This window comes from Talpa europaea (genome assembly GCF_964194135.1).
Source record: "Talpa europaea genome assembly, chromosome: 2".
Lineage (NCBI taxonomy): Eukaryota > Metazoa > Chordata > Mammalia > Eulipotyphla > Talpidae > Talpa > Talpa europaea.
In genome coordinates this window covers 69169091-69187268 of record NC_140068.1, presented here as the reverse complement: position 1 = coordinate 69187268, position 18178 = coordinate 69169091, and the positions used below count along the sequence as shown (strand labels likewise).

Below are 18178 nucleotides of genomic sequence, written 5' to 3'. Positions count from 1 at the left end.
ATATATATATAATATATAAAATGTGTGTGTGTGTGTATATATATATATAGGAAGAGGTGTTATAAACTAGTGTTACCTCAATTTAAAAACACAATGAATTAAAAAATGAGGCAGCTTCTTAATAGCAAAAAGATAAGTAATACCTTTTGATTTTTCTAAATAGACTAGAAAATAAGCCCTTTTATTTCTTAAATATCACATACCCAAATATGCATAGCATGCCTCATTTAATTTTCATTGCAGTGAGATATGAATGTCCCATATGAATATATATATATATGAATGTAGCTAAGTATAATTTAATGAGATAGATGGATAGATCTCACATCTTTGTAATCCATTTATTTGTCTTTGGGCTTTTAGGTTGTTTCCATAACTTGTCTATTGTAAGTAGGGCTGCAATGAGTAGGGGGCAATGAGAGTGCATTTTCCTTAAAATTAGTGTTTTTGCATTCTTCTAGTAGACTTGCTGGATCATAGAGTAGCTCTATTTTTTTAATATTTTGAAAACCTCAATGCTGTTTTCCATAGGAAACCAGTCTGCATTCCTACCAACAGTGCACATAGGTTCCTTTTTCCCCACATACTCACTGACATTTGTTGTTTCTGGACTTAATGATATGGGCCATTATCACAGGTCTGAGATATTACCTTGTGGTTTTGTTTGCATTTCTCTGGTGATAAGCGTGATGATGTGTATTTTTTTCAAGTTCTTGTTATCTGTCATAAATGATTATTTTGAAGTGTTATTTGATTGAAAAATCAGTACACCAGATGTTAAATATTATCTCACTGTTTAAAGCAATGGTTTGCCATTAAAAAAGAGTTTTTATTAACTAAGTAAGTCATATGCTAAGATATACCTATTTTCTTGTTCAACAAAACAATGAATGCCAGTCAAAACATAAAAACAAATTCACTAGAGTTTATTCAAGTCATATTTTATAGAAATATGCTGAAAAAAGTATTATCTAGGTTCTACACTAAGTCATTGTTTTAATGTTTAGATTAGTTATACAAGATTGAAGTCTACAACATTTTCGCCTGTTCATTCATTTAGCAGATATATATTCATTAACTCTTGTGTCAAGCACTGGTTTTGACTCTCAGCATATGTCAGTGCACCAAATAGACAAATATCTTTTCTTGGACAGCTCAGAGTTCAGTAGTGGGAGTCAGTCAATTTTAGTAGTATAGAAAGACAGAGGGGCTTAGAAGTATGTAGATGTGATGGGGGAAAGCATTTGTAGTAGCAAATAGAATGATCAAAGTAGGAATCATAAATAGAATAATCAGAGTAGGAGCAAAGACTAAAAGGAGATGAAGGGATTGTTCGTACCAGCATCAAGAACATTTCAGACAGAAGGAAAGGTTGGTACAAAGGTCCCAAGGCAAGATAATGCCTGGTGTGTTTGAGAAAGACCAGCACCGAGGCCACTGTGGCTGGGAAAGAGTTAGTTAGGTAAAGGGGAGAGAGTAGCAGGGGATGAACTCACAGGTATGGGAAGCCAGATTGTATTCCAAGGACCTCCAGCATTTTGTTGTGTGTAAAGTGGGGAATCTTTGCACGGCTTTGGGGAAAAGAGTCATGATGTAATTTTCTTTCCCAAGAGTCAATCTTGCTGTTGTGTTGAGAACAGACTAAAGGAGGAGGGCAAGGGTACATGCCTGGTTGGAAATCTATTGTGGGAATCTAAGTAAAAGATTATATTGACTTGGACAGTATGGCAATTAGTGAAGGAGGTGAGAGATGGTCAGGTTTTGCATGTATTTTAAAAATAGAAACAAACTGGTGAATTGGAAACAAGGTATGAGGAAAAAAAGGTTTTGTCACAAATAGCTAGAGAATTGTTTAAAATCTGCTAAATTGAAAGTGGCTGCTGAGGATCAGGTTTGAGAGAAAAAAGATGAAAAATTCTGTTTTTGGAAATTGTAATTTTTTAGAGGTCCGTTAGAAATCCATGAAGATGTTGAGGGCGCATTTTGCTGTCTGGATAAAGAGGGGATCACTATGGGGGCAGGAATTTTGCATTTATTTAGGTACTTTTGACTAATAATTTGTGTATGAGGGCCTGGAAACACTAAACAAAGATTAGAAGAAAATGTCTAGCTACTGAACCCTTGAAATTTATTCTTGTCTATTTTCCCTTGCTTGTGTGTATTTTTAATCAGTGATCAGCAAATCAGAAGACTGTGCTTTTGAAAAATATTTTATTTTCTTAAACTTATGTTATTTTAACTACCTTTAATTTCTCTTATGACAATAGCAGATTAGTACAGTAACACTGGGAAAGTAAGCACACATATACTTTCCCCAGCACTGTTTGGATGTAAGTTGTCTCTACAATAGGAGAATCCTCAGTCAAATTCAAAAACCTTAAGATTGAGTAAGAAATTTAAGGGTGTTATAATATATATGGCAGCTTTAGTGCACAGTAACTAGTTTCCTGGAATTAGTTATAAAAGATAAAGCAATTTAGATAAAATGCAAATTGATCAAGTTTCACAAATGGGGTTTTTTTTTTTTTCCCCTGCAGGTGGGGGGTGGGGTGAGGGCAGGAGGGCTAGTGATGTAGTCACCAAAATGAAAACTCAAAAGAGAGAAAGTAATTATGTAAATTGTTTTTTGAAGGCTTTTATAATTTTTAATTCACATACTCTAAGTATCTGGAAGCATATTTAGTTCCTGTTTGGGGAGATGAAAGCCTTACCAGCCTCATCGGCAGGCTTGTGGCAATTCGAGTTTCTCCCGTGTGTACGTGTGCGGAAGAGAAGAGGCTGAGTGGGCAGTTGGCAGCCATTCATCGCATTGATTGCAGTCATTCATAAAACCCAGCAGCGCGGAGGGCGGAGCCAGGAGGAGCTTTCCCCTGAGGTGGTTGCAGAATGTCTTATTTGCATAAATCTTCAGAGTTGCGTGAGTGATGAGGGATTGCTCACTTGCAGCTTGCAGGCTATTAAGAGTTCATGTCTGATAAATCCTAGAGTAATTTAAGATCTTGCAAAGAATAGAAGGTCAAGCTCCTTGAAACTCCTAGCTTCGCAGTCCATAGTAATTCTGGGAAGTCGGTATTGTGGCAGCAATTGTGGTTTCCCTATGTCTGGCTGAAGGACTACTCCATGTATAGAGAAACACCCTGAAGAGTCACAGCATGCTGACATATCATTGCTGTGTTTATTAAAGGATTAAAGTCATATACTACAATAATTTTAATGTGTGGAAGATGGTAGAAAGTGCCACTTTCCCCTTTCCACACATTAGAACTGTCAAAAGTTATTAAAGTTTATCTCTCCGAACTGGGAAGATATGCCACTGTTTAAAGCAATGGTTTGCTTTTGCAATTGTAATTTTCAATTGTAATTTTAAAGAAATGTTATTCCACACAAACCAACAAATCTTATATATTTTTATGTACCTGAACTAAGTTTTTCTTATATCTAAAAGAAATTTCAGCTAAAAAGAAGTCAAATTCGGAAATGCAGGAATAGATATCACCATAGCGTAGATCCCCCTGAAATTGGTTGCATAGTTAGCAGTCTGAACCAATAGATTTTTCCTCTCAAAACCCAGATTCAATAGGTACTTATTGTTGGTCAGAATATACAATATGAAAAATGTTTTCCTGTATTTTTAAATAACTAGAGTAATCAAGTATATTTTAAGTTAATTAAATATACATAGACTCTAAATGGTATTTTTGATTATTAATGTATTTTCATTATCCCATAAAACTTCAAGTTCAGAAATTCAGAGTTTTATTTGAACAATTCTATAACATGTGCAAAATTCCAACTATTGAAATTTTAAGCGCAAACCACTGGGTACTTGAGATTACATCAGAGTTTTCTTACAAACATGTGGTTTTCACTCAGAAGAAAAAAATATTTTGTTTAGAGACATCCCCTTAGTGCTGTGTGATCATCTATCCTTATTAGAAAAGTATCAGCTCAAAACATTTCAGGAAAACTCTTAGTGGCAGATTTGTTTTATTTCAAAACTCTGTACAAATACCTGAAACTTTAAAACGGAAATTAACTGAAGCAGAAGGTTACATATGGTTTCTCGTAGATATAATTCTTCAAACATTTTTCCAAAGTTGGTGATATTTCTGATATTTTCACAAACCAGCACATGTAGAATAAATATTCTGCATGTGCTATTTTCAGTGGAATGAGAATTGCTAAGGATTTTCCAGTGCTATGGAATTCAACTTCCTGGGCATTGTACCTTGCATAAGTTAGATTAAAATTTCAGAGTTGAGAAATCTAGTGTATTACTTCTCCCTAACTGTTACCTTCTTGAGGGTCCACTTAATCCCAATGCCTGAACAGAAGGGTTGGTGGTTCCAGTGGATGTTTTTAATTCGTGTATCTTGACCATTCCATTAAGGGCTTAGCATAAAATTTTGACAAATACCACATTTCATTACCTTTATTCCAGGAGGGAAGTGTGTTGAGGCCTTGAAACAGCACCATTTTCTTTTCTCGTCACATTACATATTGATTTCTCAGTCTTAGTTGACCTTGCTTGGAATGAGCAGTGTGTGTGTGTATGTGTGTGTGTGCACGTTTCTGTGCGTTGTGTCCACGTTTTCCTGTATCATTTCTTTCAGAAGTGGAGAATTTTGCCATGCAGCCTTTAACTCTGGGAAGACAGTTTACTACTGCTTCTCCATGATCCACTTCTGGAATAACATGACTGGCCTTAAGTATTAGCACTATAGTCATACCTCCAAGAAGTTTCCATGAAGGTTCAGAACCAGATTTGTATTTGAGAATTCTGGGTCTTAAGGGACATTTCCATTTATCAAATATAGGGGTCTCAGATTTGTAACAAAACTTCCCTATTGAGAGTAGTGTTTTAAAGCATTTGAAATGAAGGAATATCTGAGTCATATAAGTATAGCCTCAGATGGGGATATTTTCTAAGTTTTGCCAACAAATCTTTCCATCATTCTATAAGCCCTGTGACTTGAGGATAAGAGTAACTCCACCTGCTGCCCTTTGGAGCTACTTATATTATCCACACTCTGCCTTTATTTATTCTATGATGGAGAATTTAAGGCACAAAGAACTTTTACTATTTTTTTTTCACATCTTAGACATACAGACATACTTTATATATATATATATATGTATATATATATATATATAAGCATTTCCTTCTAACTCTTCCTCTTTTCTTATTTTGAAGGGGAATTTGAACAAGGGGAAATCTTGAGGCCTCTTACAGAAAAGACCTGTGTGGTGATGAATGGCATGGAATAAGTGTCTAAATCTTTCAGTAAAATAGATAAAGCCATAGAAAATCCTGCCTATCTTTTAACATAATCAACGCAACAGCTGTTCTTATTTCTAATTTTTCAGATGTCTTCATATGATGAGGCCAAAGCTTTCAGTAGCATTTCTTCTGTGGGGAAAGAAAACTGCTGATAATCATTTTATTGGTACTAAGAGCAAAATCAAATACAGAGGCTAGCACAGATTTTTATCTGGGTGTAAGTGAGCTCTTGGAAGCCTGAGTCCAAGATTTTCAACTCTGAGGGCTTTTCCATGACCTCAAAGTTAATATTGAAGGGGCTTTAAAGACATTCCCTTAGACTGTTTTCAGTACCATGTTTAATTTCCAGATGTGTTCTACCCTTTTTATAATTAATAGTGCGTTGTGCTGTCTATCATGCGCCCCAGGTGTGTTGTCAGGGACATGGCGAAGCCTGCTGCCTGCAAAACACCAAGAAATGCTGAAAGCCAGCCCCACCAACCTTCACCGTGAGTATGGCATTGGTTTTATTGACTGAAAATGTCGTCTCTTATACACATCAATGGTTACAGGTTTATTATTCCCATTCATGTGGAAGTAGATACTCTGGTGTATGTGTAATAAAAAGACTACTATTGCATTAGAAAATATTATCTGGACACATGGTTTTGTATTAAGTATCTTTTTAAAGTGATATTTCTAATGCCATATTGGAAATAGAAAACTAATTAGAGAAAATGGGACATATTCTAAAGGATCTAGAGTAGCAACAACTCTGTCCCTTATGAATCTAGAATGTATGTGGGCTAGCACCTAAGATTTGGGGGAAATAGGGAGGTGGTATGCAGTTGAATAAGGGTTGAATTTAAGGGAAATGCAAAGGTAGTCCATTATTCACTAATGCTATGTTATTTAAAGGTAACTACTTCATTTTGCTATTGTAACCTTAAGTGTAGATCCTAGCAAAGAGTTAAATGACCTACAAAAAAAGGAAGCAGGAGGTAGAGAAGAAACTAAATAAGTAAATTCTGACTTTCAAATATGAATTTTGATGAGATAAAAATGTGAAGAGTTTTAAAATTTTGCAGAGTAGCAGGATATATTCAGTCCTCTGAATAGATTATGCTCCTGCTAAGAAAAATTAAACATTTCCTTAAAATGTCTCAGTTGCAACAATACTCAGCATAACTATTACAGCCAAGTAGTTAACTAGTTGCAGAAATACCTTCATCCAAGGTTCTTAACAGAAGTCTTTGTAGAAATGTGCCCTAAGAATGATTTTCCATAGTTTTATTTAGCTATCTGAGAATTCTTTGAAATAAAATCAAAATAAAGTGAAAATTATAAAAATTCTATAAGAATAAAAGTAAAAATTTTTAACTCTTTCTATGATATTTTAACACTAGCAAAGACTGAAATTAAAAGTTTTAAGCACTTGTATTTTGTATATTACAAATAGCAATGTGACAAAATTATTTGTATTTTAGGATACAAAATTTTGGTAAATCTCAAAAATCTCCATAGGTGAGCTGTAGATTTAATTCAATATACATATTCCTGACTACCACATTCTACATTTAGTGGCTATTTTTAGCGGGAATAAAAATAATTTTATTTTAACTGTGGTAAGAATGACTTATAAGTACATTTAAAAAGTAAAAACTTGAAGGAAATATTCTTAATTATATTGCCATCTTTTTCTTTTTTTGGTTTTGTGTAAATGCTCTTACTGTAAAGCCATGTTCCTGTGATGGAACTTTTCTTGATAATTCATAGAAAGCCTATGTCCCTACTTCCCGTCTTATGTTCTAGGGTTAGAAAACACTTATATTAAGATGCAAAAAATTTCTGGAAAAGTTATTTGAGGAATTAACATTGATTTGAAAATGTTATATTCCATTGAGTTTCCAAATCTAGTTTCCATTTTAATTGGCACCACTCATTAGAGTGCCCATTTTCATTTGGAATTATCAGATATGAAGAAGCCATTGTCATCCTTCTCAATAAGGATTTAGATCATTTTTTCTTAGTTTGTTTTTACTTCCTGTTGACTTAAAGTTGTAGGAATATGTGGATCTTTCCCGGGTACCCCTCTTTGAGTATAGTGGCTATGAATAAGCAATTGTGGGTTCTTTGGGTCCTCCTTTCCAAAAACTCTTTGGTCAGGCTGTATATGAAAATTAAAATAGCAAATCTTTCTCTAGGTGTCTTCAAGAATTTCAAATTTGTAATTCATTATTTATTTTTACTGATTCTTAATAGAGAGTGGTGTTTGTTGATTGAGTGCTCCATAGCTACATAAATGTCTTTCTAGGTTGAGATGAAAAGGACAGCAATAAATTGGTGGTAGTTATGAAGGATTTAACCTGTAAGTCAGTGTTTTTAAATTTGTATGTCACACTCTATCACTGGGTCTAAAAATCTATAAAGGGTTGTTTTTTGTTGTTGTTGTTGACTTTGTTTTTTTTTTAAATAATAAATTTTATTTTTATATTCCCCATACAATTGCAACCCCCCCATTCTGGCCCCAATCCCTCCCCTCCCCCCCAAATAAAGTGTCTCTGGTTCATAGTTTTTTGTTGATTTTGATTTTCACTTTCTTATACTTATTCATTTTCCTGGTCCCTTATTTAAGTTTTCTAGATTCCTGCTATGAGTGAGACCATCCGGTATTTTTCTTTTTCTTTTTGGCTTATTTCGCTGAGCATGATCCCTTCCAGCGCCATCCATGTTGCTGCAAATTGCATGTGTTTATCTTTTTTGAATGCTGAGTAATATTCCATGGTATATATGTACCACATCTTCTTGATCCAGTCATCTATTTTTGTTGTTGTTGACTTTGAATGGAATAGAAGAAAATAAATAATGGAAGAATGTATCCCGGCTTAGTATTGTTGGATGAACTTAGGTTCCTATATGATAACTGGATCAAAATAAAAAAGATATGTTTTATTAATTTTTCAGTAATTTGTTTATCTATATAACTATATATGTAACTATATTACATTTTACTCTTTCATATGTGGATCAAAATAAAAACTTTAATAATTACTACATTTAGTTGTAAGGATGCACTGATGGTATCAACAAAACTGTCTTCAATGATTCTGAGAAGTTTTAAAAAAGTAAAAGGAGTACACTAAGAGACTTTAATTCGCAGAAATGGAGTGAATGTGATATGGGAAAAAGTAAAGACAAGCAAATCAATGAATAGAGTATTGCAGTAGCCTAGGGAGGAATGATAAGGTCTTGACCTGTTGGGATAATAAAATGTGTAGGAAGGAAATATTTCAACAGCTGAATAAGAAATGATATGGGTAGTGCTTAGTTTTTAGTTTAATATGGTTTGTAAGGATAGAGTTTAGGGAAACTATCATATTAGTGGCTTGGATGATTAAGGACCATCAACTGAGAAGCGGAAAGAATTAAATGAGTAAAACAGGTCTAGTGATAGGTAGACTGTGAAGAATTCAAATTTCGTTATAAAGATTTTGTGGTACTTGAGTTTTACTCAAAGATTTAGGCCCAAAATAGTGCAGAAGAACCAGAGGCCAAAATAATAAAGGGATTCAAGAGGAATACTCAGCAGTATCAAATGGAATAGAAAAATCAATATATAATTAACAAGGACATAAGAAAAAGGACATAACAAGGACATTAAAAATAAATTAATAAAGAAGAAAATCAATATATAATTTAAAGGATAAAAAGTCCTTTGGATTTGGCAATGTAGAGGTGATTGGTGGCACTTGCTATCGCAATTTAATATATTAGTGGAAATACTCTATTTCTATAGATTTTGAAGAGGAAAAGTGGGGTGGGTGTTTATATATCACATTTTCAAAATGCTTGATAAATTAGGGAAAGAGAGACAGAGAGACAGGAAGTAGGGTGACTGTACTTCTGTTGCTTGGTGCATTCTATTTTGCAAGTCTAGATCATGTGTCAATATGCGTTATATTTTTTGATAATTGTATATATAAACTATCCAAAGATTCCCTTTTCAGTTATTATTAAAATGTCACTCAATCATATTTTAAGCATGCTGCAAAAGTTGTCATCACTGAATCAAAGAAATAAACCTATCAAAATATTAGTGAGCTTGACAAACTAAATCTTATTCCTGTTATTCCTCAGTATAAGATATGTAGATAAATGAGTTTGAATTCTTGTCTGAGTATTCCCTCTCAAGTTAGGGTCTGTAGTTAGGTAATTGAAAAAGCTATAATGCTACATGATAAGTGCAATACTACAGTATGTTTAAAAAGAAAAAGATGATGTATTCTGTCTGGGGCTTATGTGTTGAGGGAATGGTTTATAGAGCATGCAGTAGTTAATGTGTATTTGAAAGATGACTGGTTCAATAGGTAGGCAAGTTAGGAGTAGTCTTATAGAAGACAATAGTTACCCTGAAGTTCAGAACATTAGTTTATGGTGGGGTTATTTAAAGCTTGCACTCATTCTGGAAAATGAAAAAGAGAGGGAGGGTTGGGGAGATGAAGAGAGAGAAAATGGATGTGCATGTGTGTGTGTGGTTGTATTGGTGGGTAGGTGATTATATATGTGTGTGGGTGTACTGTGGAAAAGGAGGCAGGAAGTGGTACATCAGAATTTCTTAAAATTCACTTGTCTAATTTGGAAAAATGAAGCAACACATTTTGCCTAGTCTTCGGTTTTATGTTGAATACTGTATTTTGGAATTTGATACAATGTGAAATTTTTGTGCAATCATATATGTAAAAGTCTGTGAAAGGTATAAAACGATGTAAAAATCTTGTCCATTAACCACTCTCAATTATTGATGGTCAAGGGAATAAGTAGAAGAGGGAGGGAGTTAAGGCAAATTTGAGAAAATTTTACATACAATATAATTAAGAGTTCAGTGATTTGTTAGATATGATAATATAGCAAAGACAGTAGATATCTCACTTTTGCACAAGAGATTAAGTAGATGTGATAAAATCAAGAAGCGAATTAGACCCTAAAGTAAGTTTAGATTTACTATTCAACTTGTACATCATTGACCAAAGAGATCTCCAATTAAATGATCCAGAAGAGCATGACTGCCCATATCTCAAACTCAGTAGACTCAGATGAGATAGGCCTGTTTGAGAGCAATTTTTTATAATAACAATCATTAAGATGAATGAAATAGTGTAGGAAGAGGGTGTGGAGTTAGAAGGAAAGAATGTAAAAGGCAGGATAGAGGGTATTACCAGCACTTAAACAATGAACAGAGGAAATAAATTATGAAAGATCATATATAGATAAACTTGTTCCAGTTCTCCTGGGACTTTCCATGTTTCAGCAAAAGAATTTCTATGTTCTGAGATCTTCCCTCAATACTGGTAAACTGGCATATTGCTTTTGTGATAGTTGTTAAACTTTGGATTTAAAGATGAAAAATCCAGAAGATTGGAATAATTCACCTTTTTAACATGTATAATTTAGTGCTTTCCACAAAATTATGCAACCATCACCACTACGTAATTTCAGAACATTTTGATCATTCTATAAAAGAAATTTAATACCATTAGTAGACATACCCCTACTCCCCTCAAAACCCAGTCCTTAATAACCACTAATCTTTATTTTGCCTCTATGGGTTTGTCTATTCTGTATATTCTTATAAATGGAATCATATAATATGTGAATGTTTGTTTTGTATCATTTAACTTGATAAATAGGCTCATTCTTGTTGTAGAGTGATTTGGTATTTAATTCCTAATATTTCTGAATCATATTCCATTACACACACACACACACACACACACACCCCTATATGTAAGGCTTTCTGTTTATACATCCATCAGTTAATAGACATTTGGATTGTATCTACTTTTTTGGATGTTATATATCAAGCTCCTTTTAACATCACTGAACATGTGTTTGAGTGGATATATGTTTTCAGTTTTCTTGAATGTAAACCTAGGAATGAAATTGCTGGGTCATGTGTGTTAACTGTATATTGACGAATTGTTAAGATCTGTCAAGTTGTGTTTCAAAGTAATGCCGTCATTTTACGGTCCTACCAGCTGTGTGAGAGGATTTCACTTTTTCTACATCACTGCCAACGTTGTTATTGTCAGTTATTATTATTTTTTATTATGATCACTTTTGTGTGTGTGAAGTATATGAATGACTATTTTGTTGTAGTTCTGATTTATATTTCCTTAGTGATGGTGAGCATATTTCATGTACTCACTGGATATTTGTATAGCTTCTTTGGAAAAATATCTATTAAAATCTTTTGCCCATTTGTAATTGAGTTATTTGACCTTTTTTGTTGAGTTATAAGACTTCCTTATATAAAATGGTATTATATCCTTGTTAGATAAGTGATTTGAAAATATTTTCTCCCATTCGCTGCTTCATTGTTTTCTATGTGCATCTACACATTTACTTAATAAAGTGTATATATAAGTAGATAGATATTTGATCTATGTATAGATAAGATTAAGGTAATTTAAAGAATATTGCATGTACTTTGAAGTACAAGTTCTTAATTTTGATGAAGTGCAATTTATTAAATTTTCCTTTACTTGTGTTTGGTCTCATATTCTTACTAGTTTATTGTAAAATACAAATTTATGAAAATTTACTCCTGTATTTTACGTGTTTTATAATTTTAGCTCTTACTTTTAGGTCTTTGATTCATGTTGAGTTAATCTTAATATATGGGGTATACTAAGGGTATGATTTCATTATTTTGCATGTGGTGTTTTTTTTAAAGATTTATTTATTTGTGCATACAAGAACTGGGGTACAGGCCAGAGGTGTGGGGGGTGAGAGGATTCACCAGAGACAGAGTGGGGAGCAGAACGGGCAGATTGACTGAAATACACTGCTGAGGGGAGGACTGGGTGAGTCAGGAGAGGTCTGCTGCGCCATGTGGGTAGCTCCCTGGTCAGGTATTGAACTCATGCTGCAGTGGCTGTGGATAGCTTCATAGCTTGCGTCTTAATCCCTTGCACCACCAGGGAGGCCCACGTGTGGTGTTTTAGTGGATGTTCGTTATTAGGTTTGGGTAGTTCTCTTCCATTTCTAATTTGTTGAGTACTCATGTCATGAAAGGGTGTTAAAAATAACTTTTCTGCCTCCATTGATGGGTTAATGTTATTTTTTGTTCTTTATTCTATTAATAGGGTATGTTGCTTTGATTGATTTTCTTTTTTTTTATAGATTTATTTATTTATTTATTTATTTATTTATTTATTTATACAAGCACTGGGTACAGCAGAAGTGCGGGAGGGTGAGAGAATTCACCAGAGCCAGAGGGGAGAGCAGAGCAGGCAGAAGGACCGAAGTACACTGCTGAGGGGAACAGCGGGCGGCAGGAGAGGTTTGTGCGCCATGCAGGACCCTCCTCTGGTGGTCGGGGAGCAGCCGGGGATTGAACCGGTGCTGCACAGGCTGTGGGCAGCTTCGCAACCCAGCACTCAACCACTGCGCCATCGGGGAGGCCCGTGATTGTTTCATATATTGAACCATTGTTACCTTCCTGAGACAAATATCATATGGTTATTCATTTTATATGTTGCTTTATTTGATTAACTAATATTTTTGATGGTTTTGCACATGTATTTATAAGAGACATTAGTCTATAATTTTCTTGTGCTATCTCTGACTTTTTTTGATGTGAGGGTAATAGTGGTTTATAGAAATTTTTAAAGCATTCCCTGCTCTTATATTTTGGAAGAGTTTGTGAAGTATTACTGTAAATGTTTCTTCAAATATTTGATAGAATTCATCAGTACAGTCATCATTCATTTTTTCTTGGTGATGTTTTTTAATTAATTTCTATCTTGTTTGAACACATGTAGTGGTTCTATATGAATGTGTATGCATGTTTTGGTAATTGTATCATATGGAATCCCTACATTTTCAGAAAATCTCATATTCAGATGTCAATTCTATATAGCTGTATCATGCATGATTTGGGGTTATTGCTATCTTTTATTTCTATTTCCTAGGAAAATAGCCCTGTGTGTGTGCACACACATTCTCTTGCATGCATATATTGGTATTTACAACCAATTTCATCATATAAAATTTTCCAGCCTTACCGCAGAGTTTGGGGTTCTGAGAAATCAAAGAGCCAAGCAGACAAAAATATTTAAAAGACCTTATAAGTTCTATAAAAGTGATGAGATTCTTTTATTTTGGTTCCTGTTTACCTGTAGAAAAATTGAGAAACTTGCTCTGATACGGTGTTTAGTTTTGTCTACTTTTCTTTTGCTTTGTTGATGAGTTATTTTTGTATCCTGTAATTATCAATTTTATTCATTGAACCAAAATGGAATTTAGGTTCCAGGTAAAAATTCGAATAATGTAGTCCCAGGAGTTTATTTGGCTAGTCTCTCTTCCTCTTCATCTTTTCTAGAAATGATCTTTCTGTGAAATATTAATTCATAGCATTGACTGGATCATCTTGCGTACAATCTGCATTGAGATTTTTGACATGGGCATGTGGGTCTCTGTATTATACACACCCTTCTTTTCCCCTTCTTCACAGTTTCAGATGAGTCAGCCTTGAATTGACAGGGAGATTGCATCCACATTTTTCTTTTAATAGGCATACTTTTGTAGATCTCAAGTCCATGGCTTATTTTCACCAACTACAATCTTTGTTCATATTTAATTGTAATGTAGGGACTTCCCTGGTGGACCAGGGGTTAAGTCTCAGCACTTTCACTGCAATGGCCTGAGTTCAGTCCCCAGCCAGGGACCTAACCCTCACATGGTGAAGAAGACCTATCTACTCTCGCCCACTGCACCCCTCAGCAGTGTATATCAGTAACTCTCCCTGTTCTGCTCCACACTGTATCTTTGGTGAACCCTCTCACCCTCATGTCACTAGCCTATACTCCAGTTCTTCTATGCAAAAATAAATGAATAAAATCTTTAAAAAAATTGAAATGTGGGTAATTCTAAGGACCAACATATATGGGACCAGAATGAAGTAAATCGTATGAGTATCATAACTTATATTAAACCTAATTTAAATTAGTTAAACTTGAGCACTAAAAATGTAATTGAGAAAAATAGATATTAAATTTTCCCATAGCACTTGTAAAATATACATATATCTTCATGCATGAAAATTTAATTTCTCCCTGAAAGTTACATATCTGCCCTCAAAATTATATTAAATAACAAATGAAACAAAGGTATATCCTTGGTAAATAGTTAGATGGAAGCCCTTGCCACTATGTCTCTATACATTTAACTCTGTATGCCAGAGATGCTCTTCACACTGTGTGTTCTAATGCTCAGAGCTCTATGTCTTGATGTAGCAGCAATGACAAAAGTACCATGGATGCCTACTGGGCATCCCATAGGCAGACTATCTCCAATTCAGACACACTTCCCACATTGATACAGTGAATCTTCTCAAAAGCTTGTGAGAAGTCCTGTGAGTACCAGAATCTAGCCTGACTTCTGTTTTTCCTGATCTTATACTCTGTCCTCCCTGAATCACAGGCTGTTCTCTTGCTCTCTTTTAATTGATTTTATTTATTTATGCATACAAGAACTGATATCTAGGCCATTGGTACAGGGGGTGGGGATTGGGGGTAAGAGGATTCACCAGAGACAGAGTGGAGAGCAGACCAGGTGGATCTACTGAAATACATTGCTAAGGGGAGCAGCAGGTGAGACAAGAAGATCTGCTGTGCCATGTGGTTTAGCTCCCTGACTGGGGATCACCACCTTTGGTGGTGATAGTGCTGGACTTAATCCCTAAGCTACCAAGGGGGCCCTGGTATTCTCTACCTTGGTTCTGTTGATTTTCTATTCAGTCTTTTCCAAATTCTTCTGAATTCAGATATCAGCACAAGTGTCATCTACTTCTTCCGTAAAAACTTGTTAAATAAGCTTTGGATGAGAAAGTGGTGCTGAGTAGAAGGGAAGTGAACTTCTTCAACTGGCGGAAGAATACGTAGTGGGGGAAGCAGTTTACTGCTGATTTTGTGAGAATCAAGTTTTTTATTCTCCCTCCAACAAAATGTGTTGGGCTGTACTGTTGCAGAACCCAGGCACCTGATATAAGGTGAACAAAGCAGAGTCCCTGTCCTTGTAGAACTTAGAGTGTGGGAGACAATCTCAACAACAAAGTTAAATGATAAAAGTATTCATTTCTAACAGGAATCTAACTTAAATGCAGTGATAGAGAGTCACACGGGAAGCCGTTAAGAGGGCGAGCTCACAAAGTCTCTGAGAGGAGATGGTACTTAAGGAGAGACTTCATCATTGAGAAGCTGACCTTGTGAAGCACCAGGGGAAGAGAATTGCAAGCAGGGAGGATGATCTCTGCCATGGTCCTTAAATGGTTCTTATCAGAAGTGTGTTTGGGGAAGTAAAAGAAAGAGAAAAGTCCTGAGGAGGAAGACAATGGATGTGAGTGATGAGCTAAGCCAAGGTTATATCTTAGAGCCTTTTATGTCTTTGGATTTTATGAAAGGTGGTTGAGAAAGCCTTGAAGGTCAAAGAAGTTTGGTTCATTGTGGTAAATGGGTGGCAGAGGATAAAAGGATATTTAGGATGCAATTTAGGTGGTATAGGCAAAACATAATGTTGGCTTGGATGCTGTTGGTGGCAATAAAGAAAGAGCAAGTGGAATTCAGTCATGAAATTTTGGAAATAATGAAAGAGAAATGGAGCTTCTGTTGTGTACTAAAGGAGAAGAACTCCAAGTCATGTGTGCAATCTCTGATATCCTCAATAGTTCTTCTGTTATTTGAATACATGATGTATAGATACATGTTTTCTCATAAAGTCTTAAGGATCCTATTTTTTACACAAATATAACTTAAATGATGTATATAAAGAAGAAATTTAGAAATCTCAATTTTATTATTATAGGTAGATATGATAGAACTTCAGATATTAAAGGTAAAATATGAATATTAAAATGAGATAAAAATTAAAATGATTAGATCTTGTCATTTTATTTTGTTTTTTTAAAGATTTATTTATTTATGCATACAATAGCTGGGGTACAGGCCAGAGATGCAGGGGTGGGGGTAAGAGGATTCACCAGAGACAGAGTGGAGAGCAGAACAGGCAGACTGACTGAAATATAATGCTGAGGGGAGCAGCGGGCAAGACAGGAGAGGTCTGCTGTGCCATGTGTGTTGCTCCCTGGCTGGCAGGGGATCGAACTTGTGCTGCAGAGGCTGTGGATTGCTTCATATTGCAGTGCTTAACCCCTTTGCCACCAGGGAGGCCCAATCTTGTCATTTTAAACATATTTTTTATGATTTTTTAAAAGTGTAGTCTGTTAGCATAGAATAATAATTTTGTAATGTTTGGATATACTAGCAGAAACAAATATTTAAAAATATGTATTAGCTAAAAATATTGTTCCTTTTAAAAGATGTCTAAGTTGCTAGGTAAGATTCAACCAAGAAGAAAGGGAATGTGTTTTCATATGCAGGAAATCATTTTGCTGTCTATTTTATTATGTATTAGGTATTATAGAAACAGCAGAATATTCTGTACTTTTTTTAGCCAAGAGTTAATATCAAGATACAACTTTTATTTTTTTTAAATTATATACAATAAGAGCTGTTCAATGTTATAATCTATAGTTTTATTACCACCTGTAGTAGGGACATACTGAGCAAGTGATAATAGGAAAATAATGATCCAACTTAAAAAATAAATGTTTTTGTCTTTTAGAATAAAGTCTGTACAATCAGTAACTTCAAATGAGAATACTGGGAATGCTGACATTTCCAATTCAAGGTTATAATTAGAAAGTGACAGAATTTTAAAAATGTATGGCTTTTATATTATTCATTCTCTTTACATGATTGCCGGTTTATTCATTCTATGCCAGTTCACAGACTTACAAAACCCTTTTTTTTCTGCTGTAACTATTTTGAGATAATATTGTGTTTATTTCTGAATGCTCAGAAGAGAATAACTTTTTTAGGTATTAAAAGAGTTTAGTTCAGTGAGAGTAGAGCTTTTGTAGCTTTATATATAGCAAGATGTCTTGTGGAACTTCGCTAGTTATTAATTACTTTCACCAAGTATCTCTTGTTGCCTGAACTAGGGCCTCTATAATGATGCTGAGTATTTCCTATGTTGGTGACCAGACTTGAGAGGATCTTGTTTCTTCTATTTCTTCTGTGTCCTTTGTTCCTGTGGGTAAGAGGGGGTTTTAAACAAATGCAGGTCACTACCCCTCCCCCCCTTTAGAGCATCTGCTTTGAATCTTTCTCTTTATTACCTGCTGATTCTATCAGGGAGTTTAAAGATATTTTCTCCTTAAGCCTAAGGCCAGCTCCAAGCAGCCAGCTTAATATTTATTTATGCTTTCAGCTTTCTTGGGTCAATCTCTGACCAAATTATATCTGTCCATAGGAAGAAATAATTCTTTTGAGAAAGATGTCCTGAAGAAATGAAGGTTATACAAGAAAACTTTATACAGAAAACTTTTCATTGAATTCATTTAATGGCAGTTTTCTCCAAACCACACAATGGACAACAGTTGAGCTTTCCCTTTGTGTACACTTGGCCTACATCTGACAAAGAGAGGAATTAATATTGATATATTCTTCTGGGTAGATATCTGGGAATGGAATTACTGGTTTGTATGGCAGATCTATTTTTAATCTTTTGAGAAAACTCCATACTGTTTTCCATTGGGTCTAGACCAGTGTAAATTACTACAGTGTAAGAGGGTTCCTTTATCTCCATATCTTCGTCAGCACTTGTTTCTGTACATCTTTTCGTATTTATTACTATTTCTTATTCAAAAGAGTTGTGGGAAAGGCATTGGGACATTTCAAAAAACAATACAGCTCACCTAACACTTGCTCATCTTGATCAAGTGCTCCTTACAGTGCATGTAATAAATTAGGAAATGTATGTATGGAAAATTTACCCACCCTATCCTGACCTACTCTC

At 34.8% G+C, this 18178-nt stretch overlaps 1 protein-coding gene across 1 annotated transcript in view; it reads left to right on the top strand.

Annotated features, from left to right (window-relative positions):
* LOC311187379 (regulating synaptic membrane exocytosis protein 1-like) overlaps positions 1–18178 on the top strand; it is a gene marked incomplete at both ends in the record, with an annotated part of 202120 nt that overhangs the window by 72814 nt on the left and 111128 nt on the right. Inside the window, one exon of the mRNA XM_084258744.1 lies at positions 5689–5769. Within this exon, the coding sequence (XP_084114870.1) occupies positions 5689–5769 (81 nt within the window). The remainder of the gene's footprint in view (positions 1–5688; positions 5770–18178) is intronic.